General features: G+C 42.5%; 1 protein-coding gene across 2 annotated transcripts in view; it reads left to right on the top strand.

Moving 5' to 3' along the window:
* Positions 1-27,126, top strand: part of FERMT1 (fermitin family member 1) — a 213,159-nt gene that overhangs the window by 168,795 nt on the left and 17,238 nt on the right. For both annotated transcript variants that reach the window (XM_029593498.1, XM_029593499.1), the window contains one exon: positions 8,048-8,154. In XM_029593498.1, coding sequence (XP_029449358.1) covers positions 8,048-8,154 — 107 coding nt within the window. The remainder of the gene's footprint in view (positions 1-8,047; positions 8,155-27,126) is intronic.

The raw sequence follows: 27,126 nt of genomic DNA, 5'->3' as shown, positions 1-27,126 counted from the left end.
CGCCTCTGATGTAGCCAGGAAGGATTCTGTCTCTACTGTGGTGAGGCGGGCCACTTAATAGCTCGCTGTCTGGTAAGGCTGGTAAACTCTTGGACCTAGCTCTCAGTGGGGGATTTACTCTAGGCCTGACCACACCAGTTCCCCCATTAACTCTTCCCGTGACACTCTTGTTGGGAGATCAGGATTTCTCCACTCTTACCCTAGTGGATTCCAGAGCAGGAGGCAACTTCTTGATGAAAGCTCTTGTAGAACATCTCCAGACTCCTACTCTCCTCTGCCTGGTCCCATTGGTCCTCTCCTCCATCCTCAGAGATCCTCTCCCAGGGAAAGTTACTCATACAACAGCTCCACTAAAGTTTCATACTGGTTCCCTCCATGTGGAGCACCTGGCGTTCCATATTATCAATAAAGCCATTCACCCCATGGTCCCTGGTTTGCCCTGGCTCCAGCAACATTCTCCCCAATTTTATTGGGCTTCTATGCAGCTGTCCCAGTGGGGTCCAGACTGTCACATGACCTGCTTGGAGAAGCTTGCAACCCAGCAATGTCTCTTGACTTCCGTTAGTCTCCCTCCACAATATGCTCACTTCGCCGATGTCTTCTCCAAAAAAATGGTGCTGGCCATTTTAAAGATGGTCGGCGCATGCAGATGGGACACGAGTTCACATAAGTCCGAACATCCTTCTGCATATCGGGCCACCAGTAGAATTGCTGGAGCTATGCAAGGGTCTGGGCTTGTCCAGGTGGCCTGCAACACGGGAATTGTGGGACCTGTTTAACACTTTTTATGGAGTTTAAGTGGAAAAACCATCTTCCCTGGAGGAACAGTCATGGTGGCTGAGAGAAGAACTCGTGCTGGATTTATAATATGCCGGGCTGGTTCAGCAGTATCCTCAGACACAAAGGAGCATCTGCTTGTACGTTTTTAGCTGTGGGCCTATATTTCATTTCGAAGTCAAAGCTAATGAAAAAGAGAGCCCAACGGGCCTGTCGCGGGTTCAGATGCTGGGCCTGGTGGAAATATTCAACATTCTTATGGTCAGTTTAGATAGTGATATGGTGCTGAGCTCCCTCTAACCACTGGCACCATTCCTCCAAGGCAAGCTTAATGGCCAACAACTCCTTGTCGCTAATACTGTAATTCCACTCAGCCAGAGAAAATTTCTTCGAGAAAAAGGAGAAAGGATGCAGGGTTCCCGAGGATGAGTATTGGCTCAAGACAGCCCTTACCCCTTCGAAGGAGGCTTCTACCTCTACAATGAAAGGGCACTGCAGATAGGGATGCCAGAGATAAGGTTCCTGGAAGAAAGCTGCCTTTAGCTCTTGAAAGGCCATCAATGCTTCAGGAGGCCACAGTTTATGGTTGGCCCCTTTGTGAGTCAGAGCCATGAACAGGGTTGCCAGCTTGGAATAATTGTTAATGAAGGTGTGGTAGTAATTGAAGAAGCCAAGGAACATCTGTAGGGCTCATAGACCGGTAGGTTGTGGCCAATCCTGTATACACTTGAGTTTCTCCGGGTCCATTTGAAAGCCTTGCTTGGAGACAATATATCCTAAGAATGGAAGGCTTTCGCTCTTGAATGAACATTTCTCCAACTTAGTGTACAACTGATTATCCTGAAGATGTTGGAGAACTCGAGAGACATCTTGGTGATGGATATGCAGGTTCTTAGAGAATACTAGGGTGTCTAGGTATACAACCACGCATTCATAGAGCAGATTCCTGAAAATCTCGTTCATCATATTTTGGAAGACAGCTGGTGCATTGCAGAGTCCAAATGGCATGATTAAATATTCATAATGGCCATCTCTGGTGTTGAAAGCTGTCTTCCATTCGTAGCCCTTTTGTATCCGGATTAAGTTATAGGCTCCCTGGAGGTCCAACTTGGAGAAATTTCTTGCCCCTTGTAGGCAATCGAATAGCTCTGAAATTAGAGATAAGGGATATTGATCTTTCCGGATAATGGAGTTCAAGCCATGATAATCTATTCATGGACAGAGGGTTCCGTCCTTCTTGGCCACAAAAAAGAATCCTGCCCTTGCAGATGAGGTAGAGTGGTGGATAAATCATTTCTTCAGGTTTTCCTGTATATATTCAGACATAGCCCTGGCCTCGGGTATTGATAAAGGGTAGACCCTACCCTGTGGAGGCTTGGCACAATCAAACTCATGGTGAGGAGGCAGGGTGTCCACTCTTTTTTTGGCTGCCACTAATAAAAATGGTGCCGGCCATCCAGTGCTCCTACCATGTGACAGGGGCCGGCCAATGGCACGGATACCCTGTCATATGGTAAGGGCAAAGGGCCATCGGCGCCATTTGTATTAGTGGCAGCCGACGGCCCGAGAGCGGGAGATCGCTCCCCGCGCCCCCACTGGACCACCAAGTAATTTTAAAACGGTTTTGGGGGGGTTCGGGAGGGTGGGGGAAGCAAAGGGGTCATTTTTAAAGGGTCAGTGGGGGGTTTTTTTATCGGGCCATCGGCGCCATTTTTATTAGTGGCAGCCAAAATGTCACCGATGGCCCAAGAGCAGCAGATCGGTCCCGGGGCTTCCACTGGACCACCAGGTACTCGTAAAAAGTTTTGGGGAGGTTCGGAGGGTGGGGGAAGGTAAGGGTTTAGTTTTAAAGGGTCGGGGTGGGTTTAGGGGTTGTTTTGGTGTGCCGGTTTTCCTGCCCTCCCCCCAAATAACTCCCGTTAGTGGACACTAACCCATTAACGATTTTTCACGATAAATTGGGGGAATTTCTATTGTATCGCGCACTCTAACGATTTTTGACGATTTAAAAAATATCGGACGATTTTTTTAAATCATCAAAAAACGATTCACATCCCTAGTAATGACTGTTGCAGCTGTCGGGGGAGGGAAAGAGTTAGATAGGGGGAGAACCTGAGTAGTTTGTAAGAAGGAAGCCCCAACACCACTGCTGGGGCAGACACAGTGTGGAGTCTGGCTGTCATCAGGGCCCACGTCGCCCTGGTAAGGCGGCAGTCTGGTTGATCTCTGAGATAGTTTTAGCCTATATCTATGGGCTGACAGCCTTACTTTGAGTGTGATAGCCTTTCCAATGATACCCAGAAATGAACCAACGTCTTGAGAGAACCATGACCTTGCTTACTTTTGGTAGGCCATTGATTCCAGAGGTTCATGTTCTATAGATCATTTAATATTGGCTTCTCCCTTCCCACCATAGGTGAGGGGAATATAAGAGTATTTAGGAAGACTCAGATACATAAATTATATTTTCTTGTTAAGTCATCAATAAAGCTGTGGCCTATATATTATTTCAATCAACTGTGTCCAGGTGTTTACTAATTGTGTATCATGGGCAAGCCCATTTTATGCTGTATTTTTTTATGGTTGTGTGCACATTTGTTGAAAATACATAATACAAAAATCTAAGTTATATAAGCCTACATGTTAAAACAGAGAGCTTCTAATGTTAGCAAGTTTACTCAGGTCCCGCGTCCATAGGGCGGATTATATAAAAGACAAGACACTTTGAATGTACAGTGCACCTCCAGCAGAACTTCAAAAGGAAATTATAATTGTAAAGCATTTGGACTATTTATCATCATAAAAACAGCTATTATATTATAGGTCAGCACTATTCCATGTCCTAAGGCAGCGTTCCTGCGCCACCTGGAATTTAAAGTATGTGAATTGCTATTGTTACTAGTAAAAAAGACATTGATACGAGTAATGCACTCACACATAATGTGATTGTAGTCCACTGTGCACACTTTAACTGGTAACTGCTGTCTCAATATGATCTGTTCCTAGTTTAATAATATATTAATTTCTCTGGTATAAGAGGAATAGACTGTGAGAACATTCAGACTCGTGTGAAGCTGTGAACAACTGAGTGACAAGTCTGTTCAAGTTTATTTGTGTTTGCTGGTGGCAATGGAAATAGGGGAAAATGTTTTGTTTTCTTAGAAGAGTCTACCAGGTACCGCCTAAACTTTGACGGTTCCCATTAAAATCTTGAGAGGAGTTGCATAGTTTCAGGAATTTAAACTATTAATAGTGTTGAATATCTGCAGAGGAGTTTTTGCCTCTGTGCTTTTCAGATCTCTTTCCTGTCTTTAGCAGCAATGCTTTTTAAATAATTTCTAAAGATAAAAGCTTGCACATAACGAGTAAGGTCTCTCTGTGCTGCAGTCTGTTATTACTGACTTAGATTATCTTCTTGGTTGCTTGCTCTGGCATGTTTCTCTTGCCTTTGTGGCAAAACTACATAAAGTATTACTGCCCCTCAGCTACGTCTCTGCCCGTGCAATCAAATATGCTTTATGAGCAGCGGCATCTATGTTACTTCCTCAAAGAATGTGCACTAGATGAAAGATAAATCTAGAAAGATATTGGCTACATTTCTTAATTAATTTGAAAATATAGGAATTCATAGCATAAATTTAGCTAAACAGACTGAAGTATAAAATGTATAAGTCTAGGAACTCTATAAACAGAATGTCTTTGAAAGACTCTTTAGCCTATGCATAATAATAATGATTCAAACTACTGCAAGGCTTCCAGAGTCTGATGTACAAAACTAAAATAACATGGGCCATTAATGGCCCGTGATAATGGCATTCAAGTGAGGTGTGTGGTAAATTTCTCATGTTACATTTAGTATGTTAAAGCTAACTTTAACAGTGTTAATTACACCTCCCTGAAGTGTAGTTAAGTTTCTCATGGTAATGGATTAGCGCTAAACTACTTTTTTTTATAGTTATATGTAAAGCCTCTCCCTTTTGGGCATCTCACTGTTTTATGTAAACAGGAGTGATTTGTATCTGATACAAGAACCTCAGTATATAAAAATTAAAAATAAATAAATACATAAACTTTGCACGTTTTAATGTGCAATATTTATCTATGCATTCATAGGTAAAGAAAAGACTTGCATAATTATTCAGCTCTTTATTTTTTTTATATAGATTTTGAGCTTATTAATCAATAGCTCAATAACACAACTTAAAAGGATAGATAACAAGCTCAGGAGCTTTTAGTGCATGATATTGCGATTGCGAACATTCGTGCTGTTTACTACATCAGCCTCTATGGCTTTGAAACTAGTTGTAATACTGACTCAGAAGTAATTGAAAACATTAAGGGTAACGTTCCCTGGCTTTGAATGTTTGCATCTTAGATATTCAATAACAGAGCAGCAATCCTGCTGACAAAAGTACTTTGCACCTAAACCATTGAGCACTTTCATAGTATCAAAATTGTTTTGAGCAAATTATAAATCTTTACTATGAACGTTTTGTGTTAATAAAGCAGTACCCTTTGGTTCAGACCAAAGATACACCTAGTCTAGTATCATGTCTTCAACACATAAATAGTAAGTCACTCACATAGACAGAATTCAGTAACATCAGATGATGATTTGTTTTCCTCTGACAAAAAACTGGAAACCTCATGCTGTTGGAACTTGGATATCACTTTTTTAGCTTATCAGGGACTTGATCGCTCAAACATCACTTTGTAACAGAGCTTTTCACCTCCAGGACCATCAGTTCAAACCCAGCTTGGATAAGTAGGGACTTAAAGAAGGTGGCCGAAGTGAAATGCGATGGCCTTCTCGGTCCAGTACAGGGAATATAGCAGAAGCATTCCTGTCGATACCCCTGTAAGATTCCTACAAAACTGTAATTTCTGGTGTATGCTCTGTTACTGATTTTTGAGCAGGATATGAGGAAGAGGAGGTCTTTTAACATTATCGTTGAGATTTTAGAGTTGAGAGATCTGTTAGTACTGGCAGAGGTAAGACTAAGGGTTATCATCAATGTTTTGTAGGTTCCCAAAGCTGACTTATTGTCAAAATCAGATCAAAGGAGACATAGGTGTTCTGAAGTGTGATTTATTTCTGCAGTACAGCGTGATCTTTCTGTATGGAGCCTGTATGCATTACAACTGGCATCCTAGAAAAGTGTGTGTGAAATAAAAAGGCTCAGACTATTCTATATAGTCTTTGATAGGATTTAATCAATGATGATTGTCATTGTCTTGAAAGAAGGTTTAATGAGAGTACAGTCAAGTAACCTCTGTGGTGAAGAGAAAAATAACAAAGGGTGGCTGATAAAGGAGGATAAAAATATGAAAGAGTGTCTTAGAGGAATCCTTGTGGCCATGGAAGGCATGAGTATTCATTGCAGAAGCTGCCTAGGTACCCTACTATATGACTTCTACATTTTGGAAATGTGCCTAAACTAAAATTTGGGTTAAAGATATTTACATGCTTTTAGGTACATGCAGTACTTCCATAGACTTGTATATTTGTGAGACGTGCCTTGTTTCAGGGCTTCCAAGCAGCTGGGCTAGTGTAAGAAAATTCCTCTTTATCATTTCGAAATATGGGCAAGCATTTTTTATTTTTTCCTTCATTCCCACAATCTGTGATGATATGAGTGCTTGGGCTTGTTCGGTGGGCTCGCTCTTCCCCTTTCCCAGATGTGCATAATATCAGGCAGCAGGATGTATACCTGAAAGAGACAACAAGGTGAGGAGACAGGGAAATGAAGACAATAACGTAATCTGTGGTGGAGACAGGGGTGGGACAGGGCGTGTGAGCCTGGCAAACAACACTTACATAAAACTGCAGAGATCCAGTGCAGCCCTATAGCTATATATAAAATATATATGTATGTATGGAAATCTATATGTTCTCACTGGTATAACATATCTGAGTAAATTATAAGGGATATGTTGCTGAATATCTGCGACCAAATCGCTACTTAGCTAATTAAGTCATATCCGGCTAAGTTAGACTGGCTCTATGGCTGGTCTAACTTATCCAATTAACTTAACCAAAATAAGTAGGACTGCCTTGATCAGCCTACTGCCCACCCACTTTTTATGTGGCTAAAAGGTAGTCAAATAAATTACTTATTTGGCTATCTAGCAGGCCGCTGAATATACCCAGATGTGGTCCTACTTATCCAGCTATCTAGCAGGCCGCTGAATATACCCAGATGTGGTCCTACTTATCCAGCTATCTCGCGGGCCACTGAATATACCCAGATGAGGTCCTACTTATCCGGCTGTCTAGCGGGCCGCTGAATATACCCAGATGTGGTCCTACTTATCCAGCTATCTAGCGGGCCACTGAATATACCCAGTTGTGGTCCTACTTATCCAGCTATCTAGCGGGCCGCTGAATATACCCAGATATGGTCCTACTTATCCGGCTATCGAGCGCTGAATGTGCTTTGAATATGTCACCCATTATATCTATTTTCTATAAGTTTTTTTTCTTTAATATAGTGCACAATATCATTAAGTGATGCATGCAAGCTAGCACATAGGACATTTCTACTATATTGTGTTTGTAAACCATATGACTTATTCAAAAAACACGTTTTCCTATTCTGTGGAAAAAATCTTTATTGAATTAGACTTTAGGACAGGGCTTTCTAAGCCTGTCCGAGGTGCCACACAAAGTCAGGTTTGCAGGTTATCCATAAGGAATAGGCGTGAGATATATTTGCATACACTGAAACACTGGTGCATGCTAATTTCATGCCTAGTCATTCTGGGTATCCTGAATATCTGACTGCGCTGCACAGTCATCAGGACAGATTTGGGAAACATCTTTGCAGTGTGATTGTCTTTCTTCTTAGAACAATGGATCATAAATCTGTCTTGGGGGATCCCCAGCTAGTCAGCTTGTCAGGATATCCAGTATCCACCACAAATATGCATGAGAGAAATTTGCATGCAAATATATTTTATGCATATTCATTGTGGATATCCTGAAAGCCTGACTGGTTGTGGGTCCCCTAGGACAGGTTTGTGATCCACTGTTCTAAGAAATAAGAGTTTCCTATGATTTTTGTTTTGTCATTATTTCTCACAGCTTAAAGCAATGAACAAGCTCTGTATTTGGCAAAGCCAATAAAATATTATGTAAAGATGCAACAGTAATGCTACAGTAGCTCAGATATGAATATAAGCATCACAAAATGTTTGCGCCAAGTATTATGTATCTTAGAACTGACTTGCATAAATTATTTCTCATGTTGCTTTCTTCTTTTTCATCCAGGATGTGAAATCGTACCCGATGTAAATGTGGCAGGGAAAAAATTTGGAATTAAATTGCTAATTCCTGTTGCTGATGGTATGAATGAAGTATGCCTTAGATGTGATAATGTAAGTAACACACTATACCATTAATATTTATTTTATTTTCTTGCCATGAATTTCTCTAGTCATATTCTTATTTTTCATGAAAATGTTATCTGGATTTATTGATTGATTGATTGATTGATTTGATTTATTTTTAAATTCTTATAGCCCACTTAGAACAATACAATCGTGTTAAGATTTGTTTTATTTTCTCTTAATTGGGCCTGCAAATATTTAAAAAATGCAAAAGCTGTGTAAGATTAATATTCTGGTTCTACTATAAATGAACAAAAGATGAGCAGTTGAGATCTATGATCACTACAACAACCATGAATTTAGGCATCCATGAATATCTACATTAAGAAGGAGCTAAATGTCTATGCCTCGCAGGACAGGAAATTTTGCATTCCTCAAGGGTGCAAAAAATGCACACCAGGCCAGTATTTTTAGTAAAACATGGAGTCATAGAATGAGATTGGAGGGACAAAGAATCAGATATAATCACAGGAAGTCTAATGGATGCATGTAATAGCCTACAGTAGAGGAGGTTGGGACAGTATCAGAATTCAAAAAAGTATGGCACAGGAACAGAGAAATAAGTGGTGGCTAATCAAGGGTACAGTCCGAGATCTAAAATGCTCTGTCATAATGCAGTAGGTAAGGAATATGAGTAGAACAAAGGGACCTAAGGATTTATATCTAGAGCCAATCTCTATATTTCAGCATTTATCTATGGTGACTGGTGAATCATGAAATCCTTATCTATACCTTATTGTCCAGACAGGAAGTACTGAAGAGCAGAAATTACATTTCTTTGGGTAGGACAGTAAGGAATTTCTTAACTTTCAGGCCATTTGTAGTTTGCAAGGTCTCCATTTGATTGATATTGATGCTCATAGCAATCCTGTAGCATTATAAATACAGGCACTAGGAATCACTTTCTATCTCCCTAGCAGTACTGTAATATCACTAAAAACATGTCAATGATGAGTACATTTTCAAAGGCTTAATTGGGATCTATAAAGATTAAAAAAAAAAAAAAAAAGGAGCTACCTAGGTAGAATGATGACTCCCCATAAGTGGATGCACTTTTTAGAGCATTAAAAAGAGTCATTCCAGAAGCATGGTTGAAAACGTTACACATGCATTTAATTTAAGAAATATATGTGCTTTGCTAATGCATGTACTTTATGCCTTCATCTGAAAGGTCTTAAAATATGCATGTACTTGTAACTCCACAACAACCTGATCTTCCAATACAAATCATGTGGGTACTTTGTGCTTAAGTAACAGGCTGGGTTTGTGCAGGATGAAAACTATTCACTGACATTGCCAGTTGGTTGCCCTATTGAATATGTAGTCCTTAATGCACATACCAAAGTTCACATTGATATCAGGCCATACTAAGATTTAGTGTCCTTCACCATAGTACTATTGCATCTCTATGGTCGATCACATGGATAAAGAAATAAAAGTATATACAAAGTATATTGATGACTACCAGTAGCATGGCATGGGCCTTGATTTTTATGGACAATAAGGACATAAATGTGACAACATATAAGTCTCTAAATCGATTATGTGTCAGAATTTAAAAACACTTTTTGAATCTTAATATTTCACTGCCAATGCAAAATCTTACACCCAAAGTTCCTTAAAAAAATGAAGCATTAAAGGTTATAAATTATTTTTTTTAATTCAAAGGCACAGTTTTCAGAGGATAACAGCTAAACATCTTTACCTTTACTCACACCATACAATCCTCAATTCCTGCATTGCTATCATGGCCTCACAACCTCACCACCCAGTTCTACACAAGCCTGCAAGGCTAGGGGCATAGGGCCACTGAAGCCTCATTTGCCATAAATTGGGGCTCCACCACTGCATCACCAGCAGCCTCGCCATAATTGAGGCTGTTCTGCCTTCATACATCGCACTCCTGCATGCATCCTACCACATTCTACAACACAGCTGTCATGCCCTGCTCACATCCTGCTGTCACTGATTTAATCAGGGATATATGTCAGTGCATGAAGAGATAACAATGTCATGTACACACAAATAGAAACATCTAGATGCAAAAGAATAGCTGTTGCCACTTAGTTTTCTTGCTTCTTCTCTAAAACCTGCTGTTTAGAACTACCAAAGAGTAGCAGCCTAGCAGGTTCCAGACAGCACTGCCTAGGTAGCACAAATAGAAGTAGCTTCTTTAAATGCTGTCAGTCTGAGGCCCTTTCTGGGGCCCTTCCGTTAATTCTGGACAGAATATAAACCTTGAATCCTCATACTCATTAACTGATAGAAAGAGATGACAGCCAACAGACCCAATTGCCATCAGCCTACATTCCTGAAACAGGTCCTCTAGAATCAATACTGGAACCAGGATGACCTTCCTGGCGGATTCTTCTCCCAGCTCCAGTAAGTTTAACATATATTGTATCCTACCTTTTTGTGTGAGAGGGTAAGGTCTGCACACATTGTTGATGGATCCAATCTGTGCTTCCAGAGTGAGACTTAGTCTTTTCTCTAGACTAATATTTTGCTTTGCATTTGTTAGACTTGGTCCACGAAGAAGTGCCTTCTTTTTTTATATGTTCAGATCAACCCAGACCCTGTGGTGTTCGTGATCCTGGTCTAGAGATCAGAGCAAGCCATGATGTCTCCTGATTTCCAGGAGGCAGAACAAGAGGGAATAAAAATACCCCATTGGTTGATGATGGACCCTTAGGCATATGAAGACCCAGAGGACCAGCTATGGCTAGGAGAGAAGATCAACCCCCTTGAGTATTTTCCTGCACATGTGTGGGTGTGTGTGTCTGCAAATGTCTTTTCATATGGTATCTATCTCTGTTAGACATCCTCGTGCAGCACCTGCTGGGTTCTCCTCTTTTGTCTGTGTCTGTCATTAGGTCCAACTTTTTCAGACTGTATGCTCTCTCTTCTCAATTGTGCACATGTGTATGTGAGCTTTAGCAATGTTTCCTTTCTGTGCTTTGGGCATGACCATCTGTTGCATGCAATAGAAAGTCACATGCTCTTTCTGTGTTTCCTGAGTCATGATGCTTGTCTGTCTTTCTTGATTACACTGTGCCTTCTCTCTTCTGTGCATATTGCCTCTAGATTATTTGTTCATGCTTCATAGTGTAACTATTATCTTTTTGTATATGAGTTTCTTCACACTTTTTATCTTTTCTCCTGGCTACCTACCTATTATATGTAGCAGCATTTTCAAAGGGCCAGTTTCCTGCAGACTGGGATGCCACAAATAGAAGCATGCACCCATTCCTGGGGTTTGCTCTGGAAGTAAAGAAATGGCTCTATTGAAGATGCAACTGTATATGCTAGCTTTTTTCCTGCTTTCTGTATTATCTGTAAGGGATCCTGACTATCTATTCTTTTTTTTTTTTTCTTTCAGTGTTGCCTGAACCTGTTCATGCTCTGCCGCCAGGATCAGCAGGAGGAGATGTGAAAGAAGGAAGAGACAGAGGCAGTCTCCAAGATTCTTGGCCAGGACCCAACATCATCCTTTAAAGAGGAATCAGAAAATGGCTGTTCTCCATGCCCACCTCATCAAAAAGCAGGGACAAAAAAATACATTTTTGTGTGTTTTGTTTTTTAATAATTTTTGTAGTTTGTATAACTTCTGTCTTCTGTGTTTGTTATTGAATAGGTTTAGTGTGAATGAACAGTAAATAAAAAATCAGCGTACAGGGTAGGCCCCGGTTACATAGGTATCTGAGAGAAATAATGGGAGACATGCAAGAAAACAGGAGGCCATTCAGACATAGGATGTGCCATACTGAGCCAAACCAAAGGTCCACCAAGCTCAGTATCCTATTCCAATAGTGATCAATCCAGGTCAGAAGTAACTGGCAGGATCCCCAAAAGGATACGCAGTGGATAGGCAGTGGATTTCCCATCTTAATAATGGGTTATGGACTTTTCCTCCAGGAACTTCTCCAAACCCTTGTTAAACCCATCTACACTAACAGCTTTTACCACATCCTCCGGCATTATCCTGTCTCCCTGTCAGCCTTCTCACCATCCAGCTACCATATTACTATGTCTTCCACCTTCATACCACCATTGTAATGTATATTCTTCAGGCAACATCATCTTTCATTTTCTCATTGTATTTAACCTGATGAAGAAGGTAAAACTCCTGAAAGCTAGTTAAAAGAGGGTAATTTTCAAACATCCTTAATAATGTATGCCATGTGCATAAGATATACCAATTTTCAAAGTTCGCTTTTTGAATTATATCACTAAATCTACCCACACACACTTACACAATACACATGTTCTTTTTAAAATTCAGTAAAACCACGAGAAGTGCAGACAAATATTTTGCTGATCCAAAAAAGTTTCATAAAGATTTTTTATTTATACAGCAACTCCACTGTTAATTATAATATTCCAATTCAAGATCAGGGTCCCCCGACACAGACCCCGTGTTTCGCCAAACTGGCTGCGTCAGGCGGGGCAACACCGTTAGACCAATTATTCTGCAAAGACAAGTATAAATATCAAGTTCAAGAAAACTGGATCAACGATATATAGGGATGCAGCCGACACAGAAATGACTTTAACAAAGACAAATTCAAACATAAAAGCGTATCAGGACTTACCTTATCTGTATACGAGTAGAACTTTACAGGGAGTGCATCAATCTTACAGTGTAAAAGAGATTTAAATGCTCAGATCATTTTGGCGCGAATGAGAACAACCAATCACAATGCAGGAATGAGTAGCCAATCAGAACATAGCAGATGAATCTCAAGTAAAAAAAACTCCACTCAAGATCACAATTCAATCCATTAGGAACAACCGTATCCAAGAGATAGATCCATTTTTATTCCCACTTTATCAAAATATCAGAGTAATTACCCCCCCCCCCCCCCCCGTGCTCAGGAGGGCGGACCACATCAATAACAAAAAATTTAAGGTCAGATACAGTATGAGAGTGTTGAGCCCAGTGTTCCACCAAAGGGGCATTTTCCCGATGAGTATTAATATTCGATCTATGTTCAATTATACGTGTTTTAATCATTCTGGACGTTTTATCCACGTATAATTTCTTGCATGGACAACTAATAATATACACCACCCCGGAGGATGTACAGTCAGAGGAACTTCGTAGGGTAAAGGTTCTCTGTGTGGTCGGGTGTGTCCCCAAAAAGACAAACCTTATCTTCTATCTCGTCCGCTATGTCGCTCACATAGATATTGAACAGGACCGGTCCCAACACCGATCCTTGCGGCACTCCGCTTAACACCGCCCTCTCTTCAGAGTAAGTTCCATTTACCATCACACATTGTCTTCTGTCCGTCAACCAGTTTACAATCCAGGCCACCACCTCGGCACACACTCCTAAGCTTCTCGTTTTATTCACAAGCCTCCTGTGCGGGACCGTATCAAAAGCTTTGCTGAAATCCAAGTAGATGACATCAAGCGCTCTTCCTCGATCCAATTCCCTAGTCACCCAGTCAAAAAAGTCAATCAGATTTGTCTGACAGGATCTTCCCCTGGTGAATCCACGCTGCCTCTCATCCAGCAATTCTCCTGACTGTAGATAGTTCACTATTCTTTTTTTCAGCAGCAACTCCATTACTTTTCCCACCACTGAGGTGAGGCTAACCGGCCTGTAGTTTCCAGCCTCCTCTCTACTCCCACTCTTGTGAAGAGGGACCACTACCACTCTTCTCCAATCACTCGGCACCACTCCCATTTCTAGGGATCTATTGAACAGGCCACTCAGCGGACCTGCCAGCACATCTCTGTGCTCCCTCGGTATCCTGGGATGAACCTCATCAGGCCCAATGGCTTTGTCCACTTTCAGTTTCCCCAGCTCTTCCCATACATTCTCTACTGTAAATGGAGTTACATCTACTCCACTCCCCTCCAGTTTCTTGTTAACTAGTGTCGGTCCTTCTCCAGGGTCCTCTTTAGTGAACACCGAACTGAAGTATTCATTTAATATTTCTGCCATTTCTTCATCTCTCTCCACACATTGATCCTTTTCACCTTTCAATTTCACTATACCACTTTGAACTTTTCTCCTTTCTCTGATGTATCTGAAAAATGTTTTGTCACCTCTCTTTACCTCTTTGGCAATCCTTTCTTCTGCTTGTCTTTTTGCAGTCTTGATTACTTTCTTTGTCTCCCTCAGTTCTACCAGATACTCTTCTTTGTGCTCCTCCCTTTGGGATCCTTGATATTTCTTGAACGCTGTTCTTTTAGCCTTTATTTTGCCAGCCACCTCCTTTGAGAACCAGATAGGTTTCATTTTTCTTTTGCTTTTATTTACTTTTCTAACATATAGATTATTTGCCTTGGTAATTGCTCCTTTTAGTTTGGTCCACTGTTGTTCCACATCTCTCTTGTTCTCCCAGCCTTCTAGTTCTTCCTCCAGGTACTTCCCCATTTTATCAAAGTCTGTGTTTTTGAACTGCAAAACTCAGGTCTTCGTGATTCTTCTCCATATCCTTTGTGTGATATGAAACCATACTGTATGATGATCACTGGTGCTGAGGTGGGCGCCCACCTGGACATCAGAGACATTATCTCCATTAGTGAGCACTAAGTTGAGTATAGCTCCCTCTCTCGTGGGTTCCATTACCATTTGTTTGAACAAAGCCCCTTGCAGGGCATCCACTATTTCTCTACTATTGTTAGATTCTGCAGAAGGGATTCTCCAGTCTACATCCGGCAGATTAAAGTCTCCAACGATCACCACTTCTCCCTTCTTTCCCATCTTTTGGATGTCTTCAACCAGATCTCTGTCATGCTCTTCCTTTTGATTTGGAGGCCTGTAAACCACTCCAATATAAATGGATGCCCCATCATCTTTTTTTAGGTCGGTCCATAGTGCTTCTTCATTGTCCCATCTTCCTTGCAGCTCAGATGCTTGGATGTTGTTTCTGACATAAAGGTCCACTCTTCCCCCTTTCCTATCCTCTCTGTCCTTCCTTAACAAGTTAAAGCCCGGTATTGCCATATCCCAATCATGAGATTCCGTGACAGCAACAACATCCAAGTCTGCCTCTACCATTAGGGCTTGCAGATCTGGGATTTTATTGCCCAAACTATGAGCATTTGTGTTCATAGCTTTCCAGCTTTCCTCGTTCAGGTTACTGCTTTTCCTGGACTCCTTTTGTGACTTTAGTTGAGTTTTGTTATCCACTTCACCCTTTCCTTTGCATTTGTGCAAAGGAAAAGATTAGTGCGTCTGATGACAAAGTCATCCATTACAATGAGCCTTTTCCTTTGGTTTCTGATCTAAAATATCTGTATGCTTTGGGTTTCTTCTTTCTTTACAAATAACACTTCAATCATTTTCTCAAGAACTTCTTCAGTATTTAATACAGAGAAGGCTTTTTGTACGTGTTGCACTTGATACAGTGTGTGTCTGCATCACAGGTCTAATTCTACCAGAGTCCACTGTAATCCTATTGTTTTTTGAGTTCCTTAATGCCCTGTGTGAGTGGGGGGGGGGGGGGGGGATAGACTTGTGGTCTGGACATCTGTCAATAATGGGTGTCTGTGGGTCACAGGTCTTATCTTACCTGAGCCCACTGTAAATCTCTTTTTCTTTGACTTTTGGTTTTTCTGTGGTAATGGGGAATTAATTCCTGAATAATGTAAAGTGGGTGAGACTTTCTTTATTGAAGCTAATTCAGCTTTAACTTCAGCCAGCTCCTTTTTCAAGGAAGAGAGTTCTGAACAAATGGGGCAAGGCCTAAGTTTCCAGATGATTTCCTTCAGAATAAAGGCTCCACAATAGTTACATTGGATAGTCCTCATTTTGGTAATTGATTTGATGGTTAACACCTAAGGAAATACCAATTTACTAATTTAACTTGTTGCCAATTGCTGTTTAACTCCCTCCCACCCTACCTCTCTGCCCACCCACCCCTAGGTGGGAGGGAATTAAACAGTTAACCCTTGGTCAAGCTAGGTAGAGCAGGATACTTTCTGGAAGTTTATTTTGTCCTTAGTTTTAAATGATCCCACAGCACTTTATGCCCCATATATTAATATCTAAACAGAGATTTACAATTAAGAGAGAGAGTCTATCTACTTAAAAGCTAGAATGGGTTTTTTTGGTGTTTTTTTTTCCTTGAATCTTAAAGAAACTCAACAGCAAAGAACCCCAACAAATTAATACATATATATATATCAATAACTAGAAGAGAAACAGATAACTAGAAGAGAAACAAACTGACAATAACTAGAAGAGAAACAAACTGACTCTAAAGAAGCCTGAAACAAAGCAGTTGCTATGGAGGGGGAACTCCATCCACCCAATCTCTCTTCATGCTGTAGGATGTCCCTCTCAGCTCCAGCATTTCTCCTGATTCAGCCTACTCTGATGTCATCAGCTCCAGATGTTTGAAAACCAACCCAGCCACCAGAGGCAGGTCACTCCTGGGCATGTTGTACCTTAGGGAGCTCAGTAAGGAGCCATCTGGGAGGGATTGATCAGGGAGGACAAGGAAATAACAGAAAAACGAAATTAATTCTTTGTTTCTGTCTTTACTAAGGAAGATATCGGGGTCATACTAACACTGGAAAAATATTTTTGATGGTGATAACTTTGAGCAACTAGATGGAATCGCTGTGAAACTAGAGGATATAATAACTCAGATTGACAGATTAAAGCATAACAAATCACTAGGACCAAATGGTATTCACCCCAGAGTTCTGAAGGAAGCCAAAAACAAAATTGCAAACCTGTTTCTGGTGATTTGCAACCTATCATTTTAAACAGCCATGGTACCAAAAGACTGAAGGATGAGCAATGTGAGGCCAGTTTTTAAAAGGGCTCCAGGGGTGATCTGGAAAAATATAGACTGATAAGCCTGACATTTTTGCTGGGCAAAAAAGTTGAAGCTATTCTAAAAACAAAATTACTGACCACATAAATAGACATGGTTTAATGAGGGACAGTCAACATGGTCTTTGCAAAGGGATGTCTTGCTTTACCAATTTACTAGATTTTTAATGAGGGTATAAATAAATATGTGGATAAAAGTGAGCCAGTTAATATAGTGTATTTGGATTTTCAGAAGGCATTTCACAAAGTCCCTCATGAGAGTCCTCAGGAAATTGAAGATCATGGGACCCAAGGCAGTGTCCTATTCTGGATTGGTAACTGGATAAAAGACAGAAAATAGAGGGTAGGATTAAATGGTCTTTGGGAATGGTTCTTCAGACACTAGGTTTGTGCTATGTTATATATGCTGATGATATTCAGTTATTTCTTCCTTATGAAAAAGTGCAGGTTGCCTGAAAAGTTTGGCTCATATTAAAAATTGATTAGCTAATAATGGTCTTTTGTTAAATATTTAAACAAAGTTCTCTGAGTCAGAAAGTATTCTGTAGAGGGAAATATTAATGGTGTTCATTTTCATGTTGCGTCGGCAGGCCACAGAACCTGTGACCGGCCTTCCTTACCCTTCACTGCTGCCTTCCCGGGAACGAGCTCCGGCCCCTCCGCAACGCGGAGGGAGTGCCTTCAGTGCTGCCCTCTTCGCTGTGGCCCTGCCTGCTGCCGACAGCCTCGTGGCACGGCAGAGATGCCGCTGTTGCCTTCTCTGCAGGTCTGGTTTCCTAGGCGCGCGTGCCTTTCTAAATTATTTAACAGGCCTGCGGCACACTAAGGCTGCCAGCCCTTTCTCAATGATGTCACTGGGTCCCGGTATATAAGGCCAGGCCCAGCTTTTCTTTGCAACAGGTCTCCACACTGGACGTGTACTTCGTTGCCTCCTGGTGATTTCCTCCATGTTCCTGATTCCTGCGAGTTCCTGTTCCTGATTACCTTCTTCGTTCCTGCATTTCTGATTCCCAGCTTTCCTTTGGACTGATCTCTTGGACCCAACTTCTGCTTTGCCTGACCACGCCATTGATCTTCTCCTGGCTCCACCTCTGCTTGCCTGACCACGTTATTGATCTTCTCCTGGACCCGACCTCTGCTTCGTCTGACCATGCCATTGATCTTCTCCTGGACATGACCTCTGAGTCGTCTGACCACCATTGATCGTCTCCTGGACCAGACCTCCACTTTGCCTGCCTACGCTATTGCTCATCTCCTAGCCCAGACCTCAGCCTTGCCTTGCCACTACTCCTTGATTGCCACCGGCCCTGACTCCAGCTTGCTCTATGACGCCTCTGCTGTCTGCGTCCTGGACTTGGCCCTTTCAGGCTTCAGCCTGTTCTTGCTTGGGCGCCCCCTGTCTAACTCTGATTCTATTGGCGCCCGGTTCTCCGGGACTCTGCCTCATCCAGTACAGACTTTCCAGTTCTGCTGTTGCTGCCTCCGGGCTGACGTCTCCATCCTTCCACCGACAACGACATACGGAGGCCCACCTAAGTCCAGCCGGCGCCGGTATCCAAAGGCTCAACCCGCGGGGAACGAGGGTTGGTATTGGCGAAGTTCCTGCCAGCCTCCGTTAGTCAGCCCACTCCACCTGCCAACAGTGGAGACCTGTAGGATCCTTCCTACGGGTAGCGTCAACCCCACCTCGGCCCAAGGGTCCATTTCCTGCACAACATTTCAGGGAGCTCCTCTACTTATTTTATCAGAGATACAAAGCTTGGTGGTTCTTTTAGATTCTTAATTAACATTAAAATTGCAAGATCCGATGCAGCATGGTTTTACCAAAAGTAAGTCCTCTCAGATGATTCTGATCAATTTCTTTGATTGGATCAGAGATTTGGATCAAGGGAGAGCGCTAGACATAATGTACTTGGATTTCAGCAAGGCCTCGGTTCCACAGAGAAGACTTATAAATAAATAGAGTGCTCTTGATATGGATCCTAGAGTGACTGACTGGGTGAGAAACTGACTACTGGGAAGTGACAAAGGGTAGTGGTAAATGGAGTTTTCTCTGAGGAGGGGGATGTTACTAGTAGGGTGCCTCAAGGATCCATCCTTAAACCAATTCTTTTCAACATTTTTATGAGCAACATAACAGAAGGATTGTTGGAAAAGTATGTCCTTTTGCCGATGATATCAAAATTTGTAACATAATGGACAACAAGGAAGGTGTGGAAAACATGAGGAGGGATCTAGCAAAGCTCGAGGTATGGTCTAAGGTCTGACAGCTAAGATTTAATGCTAAAAAATGCAAAGTAATGCATTTAGAATGCAAAAATGCAAGGGAAAAGTACAGTATTGGAGGTGAAATTCTAAGCACACAGGAAGAGTGGGATCTGGGAGTGTTTGTATCTGATGATCATAAGGTGGCCAAATAGGTGGATAAAACGACAGTAAAAGCAAGAAAGATGCTTGGCTGTATAGGAATGTGATATTGCCCCTGTATAGGTCCCTGGTGAGACTTCACTTGGAATACTGTGTAAAGTTCTGGAAATTGCACCTTCAAAAGGATATAAACAGGATGGAGTCAATCCAGAAGATGGCTACTAAAATGGTCAGTGATCTTCATTGTAAAGCATATTGAGATAGACTTAAAAGATCTAAACATGTATACCCTGGAGGAAAGGCAAGATAGGGGAGATATGATAGAGACATTCAAATTTCTCAAAGGTTTCCATGCATAAGAGTTGAGCCTCTTTCAATGGAAAGGAGGCTCTAGAATAAGGGTTCATGCAATGATGTTGAAAGAGGGTAGACTCAGGAGTTATCTTAGGAAATATTTCTTTACAAAGAGAGTGGTGGATGCTTGGAACAGCCTCCTAGTGGAGATGGTGGATACAAAAACAATATCTGAATTCAAGAAAGCATGGGATAAATACAGAGAATTTAAGAGGAAGTGATGGGAATTATAATGCTAAATTAATTGGACGGATGGACCAACTTGATGGGCCATGCACTCTTTTTCTGCTGTCATGTTTCTATGTTTCTGTGTAAAATCGTTTACTTGCCAAGTGACTAGTGTGGCATTTTATAAATGAATAATGTTATGGCCATTACAACCTTTACTGTCAGTAGATCTTTTTTGAACAGTATTACAAACATTGGTTCTTGGGCAGATTGACTATTGCAGCAGTTTGTGGGTAGGACGACCAGATAAGCTTATATGAATGCTTCAGCTGGTGCAACATGCTGCTGCTCGTCTTTGAATAGGCTTAAAGCAGCGAGACCATATAACTCTCTTACATGGGTTACCTATTACTTGGAGATCAAAATTTAGATTATTAGTTAATTACACATAAGCTGCTAAATTCTGAATATCCCTGGGCAATTTGAAATAGATTTGAATGGCATACTCCATCACAGACTCTAGGGTCTTCAGGAACCAGACTATTGCAGGTACTGTCTGTAGATGCTTATGTGCATGAACAGGCATGGGCTAGAGCATTTTCTTTTGTTTCCACAACACTGTGGAACTTATTGCCAGTGCAGATGAGGGAGGAGCGAGATTTGAAAGCTTTTAGGAAGCTGGTTAAAGCTCTGTATTTTAAGGAAGCATACAGCTAAATGGTAACAACTCTTTCTCTATTTATATGTGACTGTCTTATTAAATGTCTATTTTATGGTTGTTTTATGTGATTTATTGAATTTGTGTATTTTATGATTGTTAAATTGTAATCCACTCTGGAGTGAATTTTTCTGGAAGCAATAGAATCTAAGATATTGAAACAAATAAATAGATAAATAAATAAATAAATAAATAAATAGAGGTTGTTAATGGAGTGCTCTTGGTGTCTTTATTGGAACCAGTGCTATTTTTTTAATTTTATATTTTATTGTATTTCAACTTGACAACACGTTACATAGGATAAATAAAACAGAAACAGTACAGGAAATATTAAATCAATTCTATAACAACTATCTAAGGGGGTCATTTATCAAACCTTTTATAGCTGTCCATAAAGTTTCCAGTGTAATTTCAGTCGGTCTGCCAAAACTAGAAAAGCTAGAAGTGACACTTGTGGCTGGGGCAACCAGATCTTTATTGGTATTCCACAAAGCAAACGTGTACAATTGTGAAACAATCTCCCCACCTTCCGAAAGAAAGTCCAGAACAACTTGGGACTGGAACACATCTTCCTGAGAGGTTGCAGCAACTTCTAGTCCAACATTAGCTGATAAGCGAGTGTCAGGACTAAGGGGGTCATTTTTCAAAGGGATCACAGGAGAAAAGGGACTTTTCGTGTGCGATCACTAAAAAGGGGCGGCGTCAAGACCGGAACAGGAGGAGTCAGGGCAGCATCGGGGCGGATGCCGCGAAGACAGCGTGGACAGCGAAAAGGTAAAGAGCCTTTTCGCTTCCAATTTCGTGCCCAATAGCACCACCTTTTATGATGAAGGTGCGATTGCTGCCGGCTATCGCAGGCCTGCCCCCCGCTTCGCCTCCCCCCCCCCCCCCCGCCCCCTGTACCGTGCGATTCACGACACCATGGTGTCTTAGAAAATCTAGGTCTAAGGGAGGTAGAAGTTCCCAAAGAAGCATTGGGGCGGATTTTCAGAGCCCTGCTCGCGTAAATCCGCCCAAAACCGGGCGGATTTACGCGAGCAGGGCCCTGCGCGCCGGTAAGCCTATTTTACATAGGCCTACCGGCGCGCGCAGACCCCGGGACTCGCGTACGTCCCGGGGTTTTCGGAGGGGGGGCGTGTCGGGGGCGTGTCGGGGGGGGCGGGCCCGGTCGTCGCGGCGTTTTGGGGGCGTGTCGGCAGCGTTTTGGGGCGGGTACGGGGGCGTGGCTATGGCCCGGGGCGGTCCGGGGGCGTGGCCGCGCCCTCCGTACCCGCCCCCAGGTCGCGGCCCGGCGCGCAGCAGGCCCGCTGGCGCGCGGGGATTTACGTCTCCCTCCGGGAGGCGTAAATCCCCCGACAAAGGTAAGGGGGGGGTGTAGACAGGGCCGGGTGGGTGGGTTAGGTAGGGGAAGGGAGGGTAAGGTGAGGGGAGGGCAAAGGAAAGTTCCCTCCGAGGCCGCTCCGATTTCGGAGCGGCCTTGGAGGGAACGGGGGGAGGCAGCGCGGCTCGGCGCGCGCAGGCTATACAAAATCGATAGCCTTGCGCGCGCCGATCCAGGATTTTAGTGGATACGCGCGGCTCCGCGCGTATCTACTAAAATCCAGCGTACTTTTGCTTGAGTCTGATGCGCAAGCAAAAGTAGGCTGATCGCGCTTCTTTTAAAATCTACCCCATTATGTATACCCATAGCAGGCTTACTAGGCCCTGATTAAAAAAAAACAAAAAAAAAAGCTGTACCAGCTTGAAGCATAAATCCTTCTGTTGAAGCCTGGATCAGAAAGGAGTCATGGATATACATGAGAGAGTCCTCACAGCCATTTCTTTTCTTCCCAATACAGCCTAAAAAGGAGGGAAGGCTTAAAAAAAAATGCAGAGAGCATCTTCTCCAAACAAAGAGAGAAATTTCCCCAGAAGTGCACTCCTCTGGCACATGGTTTCGCCAATGCACCAGTGGCTGAGCACCGCTGCTTGGTCCCTCATATAACAGCCTCACTCCATCCTGGGATGATGTCATCAGACGCCAAGCATTCACTCCAATGCTCTAATAGTGTTGGTACAGGCAGATAATCACAGCCTCAGCGGACCAGGAAGTACCCCTCACAGGCAAGATGTTATACCTTCCTTGCTGCCCCCCTGGACTTGTGCGGTATAGCATATTCATAAATGATCTGGAGAAAGCAATGAGTGATGTGACCAAATTTGCATATGACACAAAATTGTTTCAAGTCATTAAAACAGCAGCTGATTGTGAAGAACTGCAGAAGGACCTTGCGACACTAGGAGACTGGGCTTCTAAAAAGCAGGTGCAATTTAATGTGGACAAGTGCAAAATAATGCAATAAGAAAAAATAATCCCAGCCAGCGGTACATGATGCTGGATTCCATGTTAGGAGTCACCACCCAGGAAAAGGACCTTGGAGTTGTCCTTGTGGAAAATACCTTGAAATCTTCAGCTCAGTGCACAGCAAAAATCAAAAAGGCAACTGGAATGTTAGAAATGATTTGGAAAGGAATAAAAAATACCTGAGAATGTCACAATGCCTTTGTATAGATGCATAGTGCGACTGCACCTTGAATATTGTGTGCATTTCTGGTTGTCCTATCTCAAAAAAGACATAGCAGACATAAAAAAAGGTACGAAAATGATAAAGGGGATGGAAAAGCTCCCTTATGGAGAAAAGCAAAAGGATTAGGGCTCTTTAGCTTGGAAAAGAAACAACTGAGAGGGAAATGATTGAAATTTATAAAATCATGAGTGGGGTGGAATGGATAAACAGGAAACGGTTATTTACCCTTTCAAATAACACTAGGATTACAGGGCACTCCATGAAACCAGCAACCAGCAGATTTAAAACAAATTGTAGGAAATATTTTTTTCACTCAGTAAATAATCAAGATATAGAATCTGTAGCCAGAGGACGTGGTTGAAGCAATTAACATAGTGGGGTTCAAAAAAGGATTGGACAAGTTCCTGAAGAAAAAGTCCACTAACAGTTATGTGCCAGATCGACTTGGGAATGCCAGCACTTACCCCTGAGAGTGAGATACAAGAAATAGATCAACTATCGGGAATCTGATGGGTATTTGTGACCCAGACTGGCCATTGTTGGAGACAGAATATTGAGCTTGATAGACCTTAATCTGATCCAGCATGGCATTTCTTAAGTTCTTATGAAAGGGTTTTAGAGTGACTTTGATGGGTTTAAATTGTTTTGTAATTATATTAGTGCACATAATTTATTGTTTGATCTTATTGACTCATTTGCTTCAGTTCCTAGTGAAAGTAGGGCATCGCTGCCTGAAAATGTCAAATTTTATTGCTTAATATTATACTTTATTTATAATGTATTGTATTTTACAGATTATTGGATATTCATGAATCATAGTTTATGGATTTGAATTTATTTTTTAATTGTTGATTGACTTTGTAAATCCTTTTGGGTTACTTTCTTGAGATAAAAAGGTGGGCTATAAATATAAAAATTAAGATAAGGATAGTGACATTAGAAAGGTAAATAAAAGCTGTATATCTAGCTTGGTGAATAACTATTTGAGGGAATAACCAATTGAGGGAAGGACCAGAGAAAAAGCAGAGACCATTAATGAAGCATATAGGTGGGCTTTCTCTTCTGCGTGTCCCCAATAGGCAATAGATATTTGGGAAAACTGATGTGTTATTCACTTAGGGGGTCAATTTTCGAAAACGCGCGCATGCCTTCTCAGCATTCCCAGCCCAGCTGACCAGGGGTGCGGAAGACCCTACCTAGGAATTGAAATAGGGACCATCCACATGAGCCATGGGCCAACCCAAGTTGATGTATTTTTAATCTAATTAAATTGGTGGAATAGTTATTTCATTTTATAGTATTACCTCCTTACTCTTATTCTATGGGCCAGATTTTGTAACCTACGCGCGGGCATAGATTTGTGTGCACAACCCGGCGCACACAAATCTACGCCCGATTTTGTAACATGCGCGCGCAGCCATGCTCATGTTATAAAATCTGGGGTCAGCGTGCGCAAGGTGATGCACACTTGTGCACCTTGCGCGCACCGAGCCCTAGGGGAGCCCCAATGGCTTTCCCCGTCCTTCCGCCCCCCCCCCCCCCAACTTCCCCTCTCTTCTCCTATCTAACCCGCCCCCCAGCCCTATCTAAATCCCCCCACCTTTGTTTTATTATTTACACCTGCCTACAGGCAGGCGTAGGTTGCGCGTGCCGGCCAAGTGCCAGCATGTAATCCCTGGGCCCAGCGGCAGTGGTGAGGTCTCTGGCCACGCCCCCACCCCGCCCATTTTTTCAAGCCCCAGGACATACGCGTGTCCCGGGGCTTGTGCGCATCGCCGAGCCTACGCAAAATAGGCTCGGTGCGCGCAGGGGGGTTTTAAAGGGTTACGCGCATATATTACGCACGTAACCCTTTGAAAATCTGCCCCTATGTGTCATACAACCCTTCTTTAAATGACTTTGAATTTCATTGAAGATGGATTCTGTAAAGCCAATGATAAAGAGCTGATGCGTCATTCAGTTGAAAAGTAAAAAAGCGAAAAGTTTTCCACAGGAAAAGAAATCTAACCCATTGTGACTGTCTGCTATTACCATCTCCAGGCCTGTCGAAACAATATCACATTCTTTCTATAATTCTAAATGTTCATCTGTCTTCTATTGTAACAATCTCTATTGCAAATTGCATGAATTCTGATTAGTAATTTCATTTTCTTAACTCCGCATAAAAGTATTCGAGATGACACCTTTGAGATTTATGTACTGTTTGTTAGTTTGGACACACAAAATACCTGGCATCATCTGATGACTAATGTTGGAAGAAACATTTTGCACATTGTTCTATGATGTAATCAGGATATGACACTGAAAAGAAATCCTGTTTACACAGACTGTATCTTTTGCTGTCCCTTTCCATCTGCATCTGCACATAAATGTTTGAGGCCTATATACATGAAGAGTAATTTTCATGCGTAAAACAGTGCTTTACTCATGGAAATGGCGTATTGCCCACCTAATATGCAGGTCCTCTGTGCACATTAGTTTACCTGGTCTGAGCAGAGGCCTTCCTGGGGGCAGAGCTGGGTACAGATTTGGACTTGTGCTCTTGAATTTTCCTGAAAAATGTCTGCATGCATTTTGTCAGGTCTGATTGTGTGCAGGTAATTTTGATGGGTAAGTTTCAAAGTAAACATACGCACACAAGTTTGCCTTGAAAATTGGTATAACTTAGGCATGTACTTGCCAACTTTCTTATGCGGTCTTTTACAAAATTACCCCCTAAGAGTCCACTAAGAAATGTGTGCCAAACCTTTATTGCTCATTTCTTAGCATGTAGTAAAGTAATGATATGTATAGCACATGTGCACAATGAAAAGTGTGTTAGTGCAGAATAAACCTGCACTAAGCATAATGCAGGTTCACCATGCATGGTGCACTTTCCTGTTCCCCCATTCTGACCATCCCAAAGGGTCAGTTAGCCTGTGGGAACACCCCCTCCTTCCAACCGGCACCCCTAATGACCCTTCCATAAGCTCCCCATGCAGAGTCAACAGGATATCAGTCTCTTACTCCGACTAGCTCAGTTTCCATTGAGGATCTGATGCTGCAAACTTTGATTCATGGGCAGTGAACATTCTTGGCACTTCTGGGCAGCACCAAATCATCAATGAAAGCGCCAGCCAGTAAAAGCGAGAGACTCTCCTTCTGCTAACTTGCATGGGGGGGTGACATTTGGATGGGTCATTAGGTGGGGGTTTGAGAGTATCTGCACTGAGGGGGCATCATATCCATGAGGGGGAAGGAGGTGTCTGCAGGATGAGCCAAGTTATTGGGTGGACAGGTCTGGTACATAACCTCGCCCCATTCATAATCTGCTTGAAAGGCAAATCAGTGCACTCGCTGTATATTACAGTCCAGACAGGAGTTTAATATTACACATTAAATTTAGCTGCTGATGTGTGGGCCTTAGCGCAAAGCATGCTACTGAATAATGAGGCCATTAGCATGCTATTTAAATGTTTGGCATTGGCAGACACCTTAAAATTTAAAGTGCTTGCATATGCATTAAATAGTGCACATTTTCCCCCTTGTTATGCCTTTAGTACATAGTGAGGTGGATTTTAAAAGGGTTACGCGTGTAATATACATGCGTAACCCTTTTAAACCCACTCCTGCGCGTGCCAAGCCTATTTTGCACAGGCCCGGCGACGCGCGCGAGCCTCGGGATGCGCGTATGTCCCGGGGCTTGAAATAAAGGGCGGGGAGTGGGCAGGGCGGGGCGGGACCGAGGCCTCCGGCACAACGGCCGTGCCAGGGGATTGCGCGCCGGCACTTGGTCGGTGTGCACAACCTACGCCTGCCCAGAGGCAGGCACAACTTATAAAATAAAGGTAGGGGGGGGTGATTTAGGTAGGGCTCGGGGGTGTGATAGGTAGGGGAAGGGATAGGAAGGTGGGGGGGTGGAAGGAAAGTTCCCTCCGAGGCCGCTCCGATTTCGGAGCGGCCTCGGAGGGAACAGGGATGTTATAAAATCGGGCCAGGCTCTGCG

This window comes from Rhinatrema bivittatum, chromosome 3, assembly GCF_901001135.1.
Source record: "Rhinatrema bivittatum chromosome 3, aRhiBiv1.1, whole genome shotgun sequence".
Lineage (NCBI taxonomy): Eukaryota > Metazoa > Chordata > Amphibia > Gymnophiona > Rhinatrematidae > Rhinatrema > Rhinatrema bivittatum.
The sequence above is the reverse complement of the archived record's forward strand: the minus strand, read 5'-3'. Positions and strand labels throughout refer to the sequence as shown.